General features: G+C 40.9%; 1 protein-coding gene across 2 annotated transcripts in view; it reads right to left on the bottom strand.

Moving 5' to 3' along the window:
• Positions 1-273: 273 nt before the first annotated feature.
• LOC139680507 (uncharacterized) overlaps positions 274-11,942 on the bottom strand; it is a 31,742-nt gene continuing 20,073 nt past the window's right edge. For both annotated transcript variants that reach the window (XM_071573153.1, XM_071573152.1), the window contains exons 10-17: positions 9,276-9,366; positions 8,656-8,742; positions 6,805-6,957; positions 5,336-5,465; positions 5,173-5,205; positions 4,280-4,383; positions 3,062-3,145; positions 274-928 (exon numbers count right to left, since the gene is read on the bottom strand). In XM_071573153.1, coding sequence (XP_071429254.1) covers positions 824-928; positions 3,062-3,145; positions 4,280-4,383; positions 5,173-5,205; positions 5,336-5,465; positions 6,805-6,957; positions 8,656-8,742; positions 9,276-9,366 — 787 coding nt within the window. In that variant the 3' untranslated portion in view covers positions 274-823. The remainder of the gene's footprint in view (positions 929-3,061; positions 3,146-4,279; positions 4,384-5,172; positions 5,206-5,335; positions 5,466-6,804; positions 6,958-8,655; positions 8,743-9,275; positions 9,367-11,942) is intronic.

Genomic DNA, 11,942 nt, shown 5'->3' with positions numbered 1-11,942 from the left:
TTTAGTGTTAAACACATCCATTCTGGCTTTGCAATTCTAGGCCTTCTTTTCCTCTCATTTACTTGAGCTGTGGATAATTATTCTAATTAAAACCATGTAAAAGCCAACAAATGCAAGAGAAGTATGAAACCCATGGATAATTACCTCCCATATCCATTACTGATATGCTTCATGACACTTTTTCATTTTGCTTCTTTGACATTTTTGTCTTCTTGCCAATGCAAATCTCACACACTGATTGATTTCTGTAGCATTTTACCCCAATACATGACATTAGCCATTAAAAGCACTGATTTATTGTACTACAAAAAAAACCACCCAGCCAGATACTTTCTCCATTACATACTAAGGCTGAAATGTTTTAATAGCAGAAAAACAAACAAGAATTTTTTGTTAAATATTTTCCTCTGTGGGTAAAAGCTCCCCATGTCATTATAGAACTTGTAAAGTATTGTTAGAAATCAGGTCACCATACATAAAGTCATTGAAACTAATAGTTAAAACTGACTCAGGAGACTGGGTATCAAAGGAAAAGATGGGAAAGAGAAATTATAAAATGTCCAAAGTGTTTCCTTTCTAAATATACAGGAATCTCAAGGTACAATAACATGTACATCAGAAAAATTAAGAGAGAAGCTCTTAAGTGCTGTGGGATCCTACAGGTCAAATACCACTTCCAAATGACACATAAATGGAATATCTCTCAAAACCAACGTGTTCTGCTGTACAGACACTGGCTTTGTGCTTTTTATCAGTAAAGAAACAAACCAGTTCAATGTTGTTTCCTGGATTCCTCTTCCTCTCTGTAAGATTTGTGTTCTCCTTATGGTGTGACTTCAGCACAAGCCTTCCTAAACTCACTGATGAACGAAGAGACCCAGCCAAAGAGTTCCTGGGAGTCCAGGCCTTGGGGCTCCCCAAACTTTACCTGCAAATTTGAAAGAGAAGAATAGTTGACATCAGTATATCCAAGTATTCTAAACCATGTCCAGGATCTTAATGGAATTTAAAAAGCAAAATACAAGTTAATACCTTCATTATTGTTAATACTAATATAAAGAGAAAGAAGAGGTGGAAGAAGGGGAAGCGGAGGAAGAAGAAAACTTTGAGCTGTTTGAAATCTCCAGTGAACTGAAATCCAAAATACCCCAAGTAAAGGAAATGCCATGGAATTCCCTCAGTAACTTGGGTTTCTGCATAACCCAGACTCTCTGGCTGGATTAGGGATTTCCAGCTGAGGAGAAGAAAAATCAGTTAAGTCCTGACTCTGCCTGACTCTGCAGTTTGGTAAATGAAGGCAGAAAATAGCAGGAAAGTGGGGTTTATTCAATGGCAGGCCAAAAAGTTTCCTTTTGCTGTTTTTTGCTTTGCAAACAAAACAAAAAATAGTCATAGGAAAGCAGATATTTTTGGGAGAGAAAGTAATTTATCCAAGAGCCTTCCCTTGTTCTTTCTTTCACCTGAAAAAGGTGAACAGATATTACGTGTTTTAAAAAGTTGTGAATTACATTGGCAAGACAAAAAATAAATTCCTGGCTGGGAGGGTGGGCAGGCCCTGGCACAGGGTGCCCAGAGAAGCTGAGGCTGCCCCATCCCTGGAAGAGTCCAAGGCCAGGTTGGACAGGGCTTGAAGCAACCTGGGCTGGTGGGAGGTGTCCCTGCCCATGGCAGGGGGTGGGATGGGATGAGCTTTAAGGTCCTTTCCAACCCAAAGCATTCCATGATTCTATGAAATGCAAAGCCTTCATCAAATAGTTTAGAAGGCTCCAAGTGCTGCTTGTGGCTGTAACTGAGAACTGCCCCGAAACGGGGGGGGATGAAGTTGTATTTCAGTATTTCAATATCAAATTGCAGCTGAAATACAGGGGACATTTGGGCAAACCTGCCATTCCCTAAACATTCCCAGTTAGGAGCAAAGCCTGTGCCTGGAAATCAGAAACACAGCACAAGAAAGCACTCACATGCAATCCAGTCACAAAAACTTTAACCAGTGGCTCCTGACTAATGGCTTTGCCTGTGTGTTCCTAATTGCACCTCCTGGGTGCTCCAAACCTTGATCTGGGGCACATCTTGCCCATGGTGTGCCATCAGTTGAGCAGTAATGAGAGAGGCATTTCCTGGAGCTAATGACCATCTGTGAGGATCTGAGAGCCCACAGCAATGCCACAGGCACTTATCCTGTTTACTGTTCATCCCAAGGAAGTGTCACATGCCAAGGTCATTATGGATTTTATAAGCATGGATTTTACAATCATGAAGGCAGACCTGTGGAGATTGGCTTTTTGTGCAATGTAATTTCCATGGCTACATCCAACACAATTCCAGATCAGACATTCCAGGTGAGCAGGACTACACCTTCCTAAGTGCTGTTGGGATGATAACCTGGGGTTTGACCACCCATCCTATTTTATGTTTGCTTTACATTTTTGCTGCTTTATAAATATGCAAAAAGGTCTGCTTGACAATAACATTGTTCAGAAGAAAAAAATCATTCTAATGGAGAGAAAAATATCAATAAAGTTATTTAGAGAATAACAGGGAAAGGAGGGCAAAAAGGAGCTGGGTTAAAGCTTGAGGAAACTTCCAGCTCCATGGAAAATGAAATCCTCTTCAGATGCAAATAAGAGTCTCAAATGTTCCTCTTGGTTTAAAACTTTTTTGAAGGCTTGGGACAGAGTTCTCTGTGTTGCTACAGACAAACCTGGCTTGCTACCTTAAACTGAGGCATTATTCCAGTTTGCCAGACCCACAGGGAGAGCCCTGTGCAGTCTTACAATGTTACTTTTAGTAAAACATCACTACTTAAATTGCCCTCGTCAAACACCTCACTCATCTGCAGTGTCTGTTCAGGTAGATGCCCAGGGTTTTCCTGGCTGCATCTTCTGTGTGACATCTGCTTATCATTCATTCTACTTCTTTACTTCTAATCCTTCTGCAGACAGTATAACTATAAAGCATGTGGAAATTTCTTATGCTTCTTTCCACTATTCTCTTCCCCCTTTTTTCATTTTTTTAAAAGAAATGTAGATTTATTTTCATTGCATTTTAATAGGATATGTACCAGTATGTTGCTGTAAAGCTTCTTCATTTCATCACATCTTTTTGACAGCTGGGATAGTTCCCCTTCATATTTCTGAATTAAATCCTGCAATAAAATAAAACTTCTTAATTTGCTAGAGGAGCATAATATTAAAGCAGGAATTAAATAGCAGTGAAAACAAGATGATTCAAGGCAAAATTTCCATGTCAGGCAAATTTCACATTTCACAAAAGAGAAGCCTACATCAAGCACACACATTTCCCTGCAAGTATTAAGACATCAGAGATGAAACAAAAAAAGAAACATCAATGTTGGAGAATTTTAACTGCATTATCAAATGACATTACCTAAATGTATTAAAAGTGGCAGAACTAGAGGAGCATCAGAAGGTCCCAATTGCCATCAAATTTGGCACAGTCTGGTCCCTTTGCATGTGAAACAAACACTCCCAGTTGCTGGTTCTCAAGGAGGCAGAAACAGGGTCTTACAAACTCAAGTTTTGGATTTAAATGTTTTAGTTATGGTTTCTTTGTAACGTATGTATTTTGACAGCTTAGAAGAAGCACCTGTCAAGCTGCCCCAAAGGAGAAGGAAATAAATGGATGGAGCAGATGCTGACACTGCCCAGTGAAGCAGAGCAAAGAGATGGACGTGTCCTCCAACCCATCTTGTTCTGCCACTGGCATGGGCAGAACCAGCTTAGATCAACACACAGTCACAAATTAGGCACAGACTTGGGTAATGCAAGAGCAAAACCAGCTTAGATCAACCCACAGTCACAAATTAGGCACAGACTTGGGTAATGCAAGAGCAAAACCAGCTTAGATCAACCCACAGTCACAAATTAGGCACAGACTTGGGTAATGCAAGAGCAAAACCAGCTTAGATCAACCCACAGTCACAAATTAGGCATGGCCTTGGGTAAGGCATGAGCAAAACCAGCTTAGATCAACCCACAGTCACAAATTAGGCATGGCCTTGGGTAAGGCATGAGCAAAACCAGCTTAGATCAACCCACAGTCACAAATTAGGCATGGCCTTGGGTAATGCAAGAGCAAAACCAACTTAGATCAACCCACAGTCACAAATTAGGCATGGCCTTGGGTAAGGCAAGAGCAAAACCAGCTTAGATCAACCCACAGTCACAAATTAGGCACAGCCTTGGGTAATGCAGGAGCACAAACTAACAGGTTACTCAACACCTACCTCCAGCCCACAATAAGGTTGGGATAAAGTTACCTTTAGTTCCTTGCAGAACTGTAACTCCTGGGCTGTTGCCTTGGTTGTCTTGGGTTTGAGAAGTCTCCTGCACTGCATAACATTTTCCAATTCTTTTTTTAAAACTAACAAAAGAGAAAGGAAAGGAGGAATTTCTCCAGCATGCAGATGTGAGCAAAGCACTACAAATGTCTCATTTAGGACACAAAGAAAATTTAGGAGAATGTGAGTCTATGATATGTTCATCTAGGAATATTAACTTGCCATTTTGAGATAGAAATCCTGAAAGGGGCATTTCATTATGGAAAAATAGTGTGTGATCACATCACAGCAACTGCAGAATAATGGAGAGGTCGATAGCACAGTAATGCAGGAGCCATAAATCTGAGCTCTCCCAGCTCTGGGCCTTGGGATTAGCCATGAAAATAACATCCTTCAAACCTGTGGTTTTGAGCCTTGAACTACACAGTGAGGAAGGCTGGGGCAGTGGCATTTGGCCCATCTCCTTCCCTCTCTGCCCTCAGGAATGGGGCTCAGAAGAAGGAATAAACTGGGCCCATCAGGAATCCAGGAGAAGAGGCTTCTCAATCTCCTCCAGCTCCCAAGAATCACTTTCTTTGACAAGAGACGAACTTTGATGGAGCTGAATATTTGTACTTTATGATAAACTCTATTTACCATGGGCAGTGTATTTTTTTACATTTCTAAACCACCTGGACACACTTTATTTATTTATTTATTTTAATTCTTCACGGTAACATGGCAGGTTAAGCATCACCACAGTAACACCTCACCTCAGTGTTTGGATCCTTTCCTCCTCTTTATAAACTACAGAAGTGCAATGAAAACCTGTTCCAAATGACTGCACAATGTATGAAAACTGTTCTCTGAAGGCAGAAATCACATTTACATACCATCAACTTCAGCACTGAGGCCCTTCATGGAAGCTGGAAAAGAAAAGAGGAGGGAAAATATGCTCATAAGTATCATTTGTATTGTAAGGGTGGGAGTTTCCACAGAGGCTGAAGGACTTCATTTTTTATTTACTGATTATTTTTTCCCCCTCCCTCCTCTTACCATCAGGAACAGCTTCAAATTCCATCAGCTCCTGAGAAAAGGTGACCAGCTCAGGCTCGTGCAAGAGGATCTGCTCCACCAGGGCATGAAGCAGAGTGAAGGTCCTCTCCTTACCCCTCAGCAGAGGCAGCTGCAGGCAGAGCAGAGCAAGGACTGACAGACTGAGCTATTACACCTTAAAAAACTACTCAAAAAGCAAGAGCAGGGCTGTGGAGAGTACCCAGGTGAGTTTGACAAGAAAAGAAAGCCACAAAATTAAACTTCTCCCTTTCATTGTGCCATTTCACATCCACTCCTGATTAAGGTCAGATTTACACTTTCAAATCCTTTGACCTCCCTTGTTCTTTTGTGTCATGCACACAGGACTTTTTCAACTTAAGGGATCCTGGTTGATTATAACTGATTTTGGACCTCCAAAACAAACACAGCCATTATTCCTTCCCACTTAAGAGGAGTGTGCTGTGTCCATGAGGAGAGCAAAGTTTCTTAATTGAATCTGGGAAGATTCTCTGTGGCAGAAGATGATTTTGTGGGCATTTTTCATTATGATAGATGTGGTACTACAGGCATTATATAGAGAGAGATAATAAAAAAAAAGAATGCAAGTGGTGTCTCAGAATTGTCACTAGAGTTATAAATCATTCACTCATTTATTAAAGTCTCCAGATGGGAAAGATACCTTATAAAAACAAAATAAAAATCTTTCTCTCTTCTAGTTACAGATCAGGCATAATTTTACAATACTATTAAAGGCACAAGACAGCTTAGGAAATTTGTATTTGTTTCTTACTTTTTAGGATAAGAATATGAAGGAGGGAAAAAAACCTTGTTTTCAGCAGGAGCATTTTCTGATGGCAAATTTTGATGAAGAGGAGAAAGCAGGTTGCTTAAAACTACTGAAAAATTCAGCCTAATGTCACATAAATGGTAGGTCAGTGAAGGGACAATTAGAGAATGTAGAATTAGATGCTTGTTCTACAGCAGATCTCTGTGAGACAAGATCACAACTCTCACCATCAGTCCCTATGAAATCATCTAGGAGAGCCATGGGAGGTTAAAAGCATTGCAGGCAAATTTCACTCCCTTTCAATTTATTAATTTGTTTAAATTCTACTTTGGAACTTTACCTTAAAATGGCCACGTACCACTTGCTGCAAAAGACACTCAGAATCTCTGGATTCAGAGAGTGGTTTGGGTTGGAAGGAACCAGCCTCTCCACCCTCACAGGGAAGGATTTCTTCCCAATCTCCCATCTAGCCCTGCTCTCTGTCAGTGTGAAGCCAATCCCCCTGTTCTGTCCCTCCAGGCCCTTGGAAAAAAGCCTCTGTCCATGTTTCTTGTTCTTCAGGTACTGGAAGGCCACCAAGCACCAGCCCAGCCAGTGAAACAGGGAACTGCATCTGTTATCACAGATATTACAGAATATATTGTTAAGCAGGATTTTTACTGGCAAGAAAATATTTACTCACTTTTGCCAAAGATGACAAGCGAAATCCTTTCACCATCTCTTTTCCAGCCTTCTCATTTAAATGGTTCCCAATGGCCAAAATGTACTCCAAGACAGCAACAAACTTCTGGCTGGATTGCAGCTGTTTACTGGCTTGGATCTTCTGGTTTATCAGCTGAAAAAGCACAGAGATCTTCCTTCAGTTCACATTGAACATGTGGGTAAATCTATGGGGTCTGTACCTGCAGCAAGTCCCACCTCAGCCAGAGGGGACCTTCCTGCTCCACCTCCCTGGGGAACAGCCCAGGGGCTTTCAGGAAGGACCAGCTAAACCCTCCCACCAAGACAAAGCTGTGTTGGCACAGTCACTGTGCCCAAAAGGAGGTCATGTCCTCTCTGGCTGCCAAAGCAGCACTGCCAGAACAACTCCAACCTCATCCCTTCAAATGCTCCTGCAGGAAAAGGGGGTTGCAGTTGGAATGCAGCAAATTGCCCAAACATCAGGCACTGGGGAAGCAGAGCCTGGAGCTCAGGGTGGGGCTCTCCAGCCTCCACCTCCCTCCCTTCATCTGAACACTTATCACAATTCTTAGCACAGTTTCCCCACAAGGAAGAAGAATTAATTTCCTGTAATAAAACTCAATATAATTCTGTTTCCCAGGGAAGCCACCTCCCTCCAAGGGCTTTAGACACAAGAGGTGATTTTGTTTTCTATCAGGAAATCTGTGGTTTTTTAGCACCCCACCTCTTTTCATCAGTCACCAACACACAAAAACAGGGAAAGCTTGGGAGAGCTGAAAGCTGTTGTTAAAACATTTATAGCACATCTCAGGGCCAGAGGGGGCTGAAAGCCAACATTCAGGTTGTCCTACGGAATTTTAGGTGGATATTCTATGGATTACAGATACATGTTAGTGTGTTTAAGTAAGAAAATACTCAGATAACTAACCAACTCTTTGTGAAAATTAAATATCCATCAAAGCAAACATATAATAACTTGTAAATATATAAGTATTTGGCTTCAGTGGAGGACAGCAAAGGTGTAGCAGTGCACCAGGAAGGGTCAGAAATCTGGGCACCTCCTCTGTGATTTCCATCTGTTTCTCTTCTGAGTTTTGTCCACTGTTACTATGGTTTTAATCACAGGATAACAACCTGGTCTTGCAGAACTTTCCAATTTTGTTTTCATTCCCATGCAGAAGGAGAGCAAAACCTCTGAAACATTCTCCCAGAAGCAAAATGCTGTTGAAATACTTGTTTTGAATCAAAGCATAGACAAAACCTGGCTGGGAAGGCAGTGGCTTGGAACAGGCAGGTCCAGTCATGAGACTGGCACAGTTATTTGCATCCCTCCCATTCTCAGGTCATCCTGAAAAAGGGCAGAGAGGGACTTGAACTCAGTATTTCAGTTCAGTGCTGTAACCCTTAGGTGGAACAGCCTGCTTTAGTCTTCAGAAAATAGCAAATCTCTATGAGATGCTGGTCAAAAAAACTTGTTCTGTGTCTTTATGTTGACTCTTTCAGGTTGTGCAAGAACCTCCCCACAAAGGAAATTAAATTTTAATGGTGAAAATCACTTATCTCTTATCACTGGAAAAAAAAGGAGGAAAGTTTAACAACGTAAAATTAAAATTTGAAAATCTTTTCCTGTTCTCTTCTCCCTCCTTTGTGCAAATCTCTTCCACTGCCAGCCCCATTGGCAACTGCTTCTTGAACCTTGGTAGGAAAAGGATTATATTAAATGCATATATGATAAAAAAAGAAAAAAATAAACTACACAACTCTGAAATCTGCACGGAGGTTATTAGGCCCTCTACAGTCAAAGTGGTGGAGTTTGGTGACAAACACACTGTAAAGGACTCCTGTTACTCACAGGCTCCAGGTCTTTGATGCTCTCTGGGAGCTCCCGGAGGGTGAGCAGCAGATCCAACCTCTGGCCTAAGTGAGGGATCTTGCACATCTGCACAGAAGGGAACAGGAGAGGAATCAACACTCATGTTTACACCCAAACATGCATATACAGTCTGTAATTTATTGAGTAATGCAGCTACACCATAGATCTCCCATTTTCTGGGCTCATTTATTCATTTCATTTGAGGTTTGGGGATATATTATGGTACACACCTGGCTGTGCACATTTGAATATGTAAATTCAAGAGTCTGTGGATGCTGGTAGGGCCAGACATTGTTCAAATTAATGACACTCCTTTCTGGTGAACAAAAATGGTTAATTACACACCATTTTATGCTTGTATATTTTGGAAACCCAGCTCAGAATAAATCAGCTCCTACTTTGGAGGAAGGGGAGGGTCTGTGACTTGGAGAAGCAAAAAGGAATCCATGGAGTTCTCTTTTGATTATGCATCAGAATAATCCTCTCCTATGCTGATTCTGGGTGAGATTGCAATTAAATTTCCAAACAGCTTCTTGCAGTGATTTTTACCTCAGAAAATGTCCCAGAAATGGCATGTGGTGCCTTTTAATGCCTCTCACCTCCAACATAAACTGGTCCACCACATGCAGCTCTGAACACAACCCCTTGAACGACAGGTACCTTTCTACATCCTTTGGTGTTGGCATGTACCTGTAAAACAGAACATTGAGGTTGAGTGTCCTCTTCATTCTGCATTGTTGGAACACAAAACAACCATTGCATGCACTGGAATTTCTTACACTTAGTGTGGTTTGTGTAGTGCATGTTTATTCTTTAACCAGTGGGATTTTATTGACATTCAAAGCAACCATGTGATGGAAAGCAGAACTGATCTGCAGATACATCTGCATGCCTGGAAATGTCTGTATGTGCACAAGGCTTGAAAATAACACTCAGGGTGGTTCCTGTAGACCTACAGGTGATTTAGAGCAACAGGACACTTTTGAAAAGGTAAAACCTTTATTTATATAGAGGCTCTTTAATTCTGTGCTTGATACACACAGCCCTTGCTTTCAGAGGTTGGATGAACAACCTTTGCAAAGCACAGAGAACAACACACCATGTTTGAGGAGTTCAGCTTCTCTCTGGCAATAACTGCTTTGAAAAAGGAGCACAGAAGCAGAGCAGTCTCGTGCTCTGGTGTGATTAACCAGTGCCCCCCATGCCCTGACTGCCTCTTACCTCTAAAACTCTCTTAATTACCCATGGAACAGGAGTGGCCCCTGGCACTTCTGTCTCTCTAAATGCTGCATCACACCCAAGGGGCATTTTTCATTCTTGTTATCCCCTGAGCTCAAGGGACCCCCAAGGATCATCCAGCCCAACTCCTGGCCCTGCCCACACACCCCAACAATCCCACCCTGTGCCTGGGAACATTCATCTTCTTTACCATTATTTTTACAGGTTTTTTCACTTGCTTAACTGACAGCACATAACACAGACCCACAACTTCCTTCCTTCTGCACAAGGTCACAGAACATCCTCCAGGGCCACAGATTTTTAGAAAATTGATGTCTTCAAATATTGGCTCCACTTGGAAAAACAAACACACCCCCACAGTTCTCCTTTGGAGATCTTCCTGCCTGTCTCACTGCTCACTGTGGGAATTCACAGCATATCTTAAGAAAAATGAGATCAATGTTGTAGCAAACATATAAGAAGGAGTGTATGGAATCTTAAATAAGTATTCAGGTCTATCTCCTCCATTCTCTCTTCAAAAAAACTTACTAAATTTGTAGCAAGTGTGATTAAACATTCATGGGGACAGCTACATATTTTCAATATAAGGAAATTTATTCAGAGATGGAAAAAATAAAGCAAATATTTTAGCATGTTAAATACAGGACAAACAGTAAGATTTTTTTTTACTGTTGTCAATACTTTAATATGACATTTCAATTGAATAATTGCTGAGTTTTCAATTATTAAATCTATATTAAAGCAGACTAGAAAATAGTCCTTTTGTCACTCTTTATCATCAAGAAGTAAATGAATTCCCATTTAAAAAGCTGGCAAATGAAACGGTGTTTATTTACCGTTGAAAATAGTCTGACTTTTAAAGCAAATTCCAAGAACATATTTTTTAAAGCTTCACTTAATCAGAAGTCTGATATCCCATAAAGTTGTTCAGATGTATTATGTGCATAAAATGAAACCAGCAGATTATCAAGAATGTTTAAAGCTCAAAGCATTAAACAATGGAAGTCATGAAAAAGGAAGCACAAGGACACGTTGAAGGCCTTCCATAAATACCTTTTTACATGAATGCAACTCTAATGGAATGTGCACAATTTAAAAAAATCCCACTGCTCTGAAAAAATTAAGTTTAGAGAGACAAGGAGTGCTTTGCTATTGATTTTAAGACATGAGGAGAAAGAATCATTCAGAGAATTATGGAAAGGTTTCTGCATCAAATTAGTCTTGAAGTTCCTAATAACATCCCACCACATCCACTGGATACATGAGCAGAATGTTCTGCTCACTGGTCACAGTCTTGAAAATGTAATCTTGGGTTGGATTTTAAGTATTTTTCATTCTACAACAGCAGAATTTCGAGTTCGTGCTCAGGCTCAGACAGTCTGACAGGAACAATTTGCACAGAGAGGAACTTTCCAGCCTGGGACTGTCCTGCCTGAACTCCTGTCCCAACCACAGCTTCTCAATTGACTCGAGGCCAGTTTGCAGAGGTAAAACTTTCCACTGTGACACCTAAATCAAGTGGAAAGTTCTTCAGAAGTTTTAGGTGTCCTGCCAAGTCCTTTGTACCAGGGAGTGCTGATTCTCCATGAGAATGCCTGTCTGCTCCTTTGGTTTTCCAACTGGAAATCCAAGCTTTAATTCCAAGATACAGCTCATCTATTTTACTCACACTTCAAACTGTTGAGGTGGGAAAAAATTCTTTCCCTTCCACTGCAGGATTTGTACATGAATTCCTGGATTTTGGCAGTAAATAAGAACCCCAGGGACAGAATCCTTGAACCCATAGCTGGAATTCTTTAAACCATATAATACACAGCACTGCAGCATCCAATCTCTCTTACACATTCCATTGCTAGGAAAAATTTCCTCTGCATTAATGCTCTCAAAGAAAGACTTCAAGGAAAAAATATGATCTTTCAAGCTTCATTAATATCATTATTATTATTGTCTGATGGCAAGGAGCCCAGAAGCCATAAATCAGGGGTCTCAGTGGTGTCAGGAAGATGTTTCTTCCTGCACTGAATCTG

Source organism: Pithys albifrons, chromosome 18, assembly GCF_047495875.1.
Source record: "Pithys albifrons albifrons isolate INPA30051 chromosome 18, PitAlb_v1, whole genome shotgun sequence".
Taxonomy (NCBI): domain Eukaryota; kingdom Metazoa; phylum Chordata; class Aves; order Passeriformes; family Thamnophilidae; genus Pithys; species Pithys albifrons.
The sequence above is the reverse complement of the archived record's forward strand: the minus strand, read 5'-3'. Positions and strand labels throughout refer to the sequence as shown.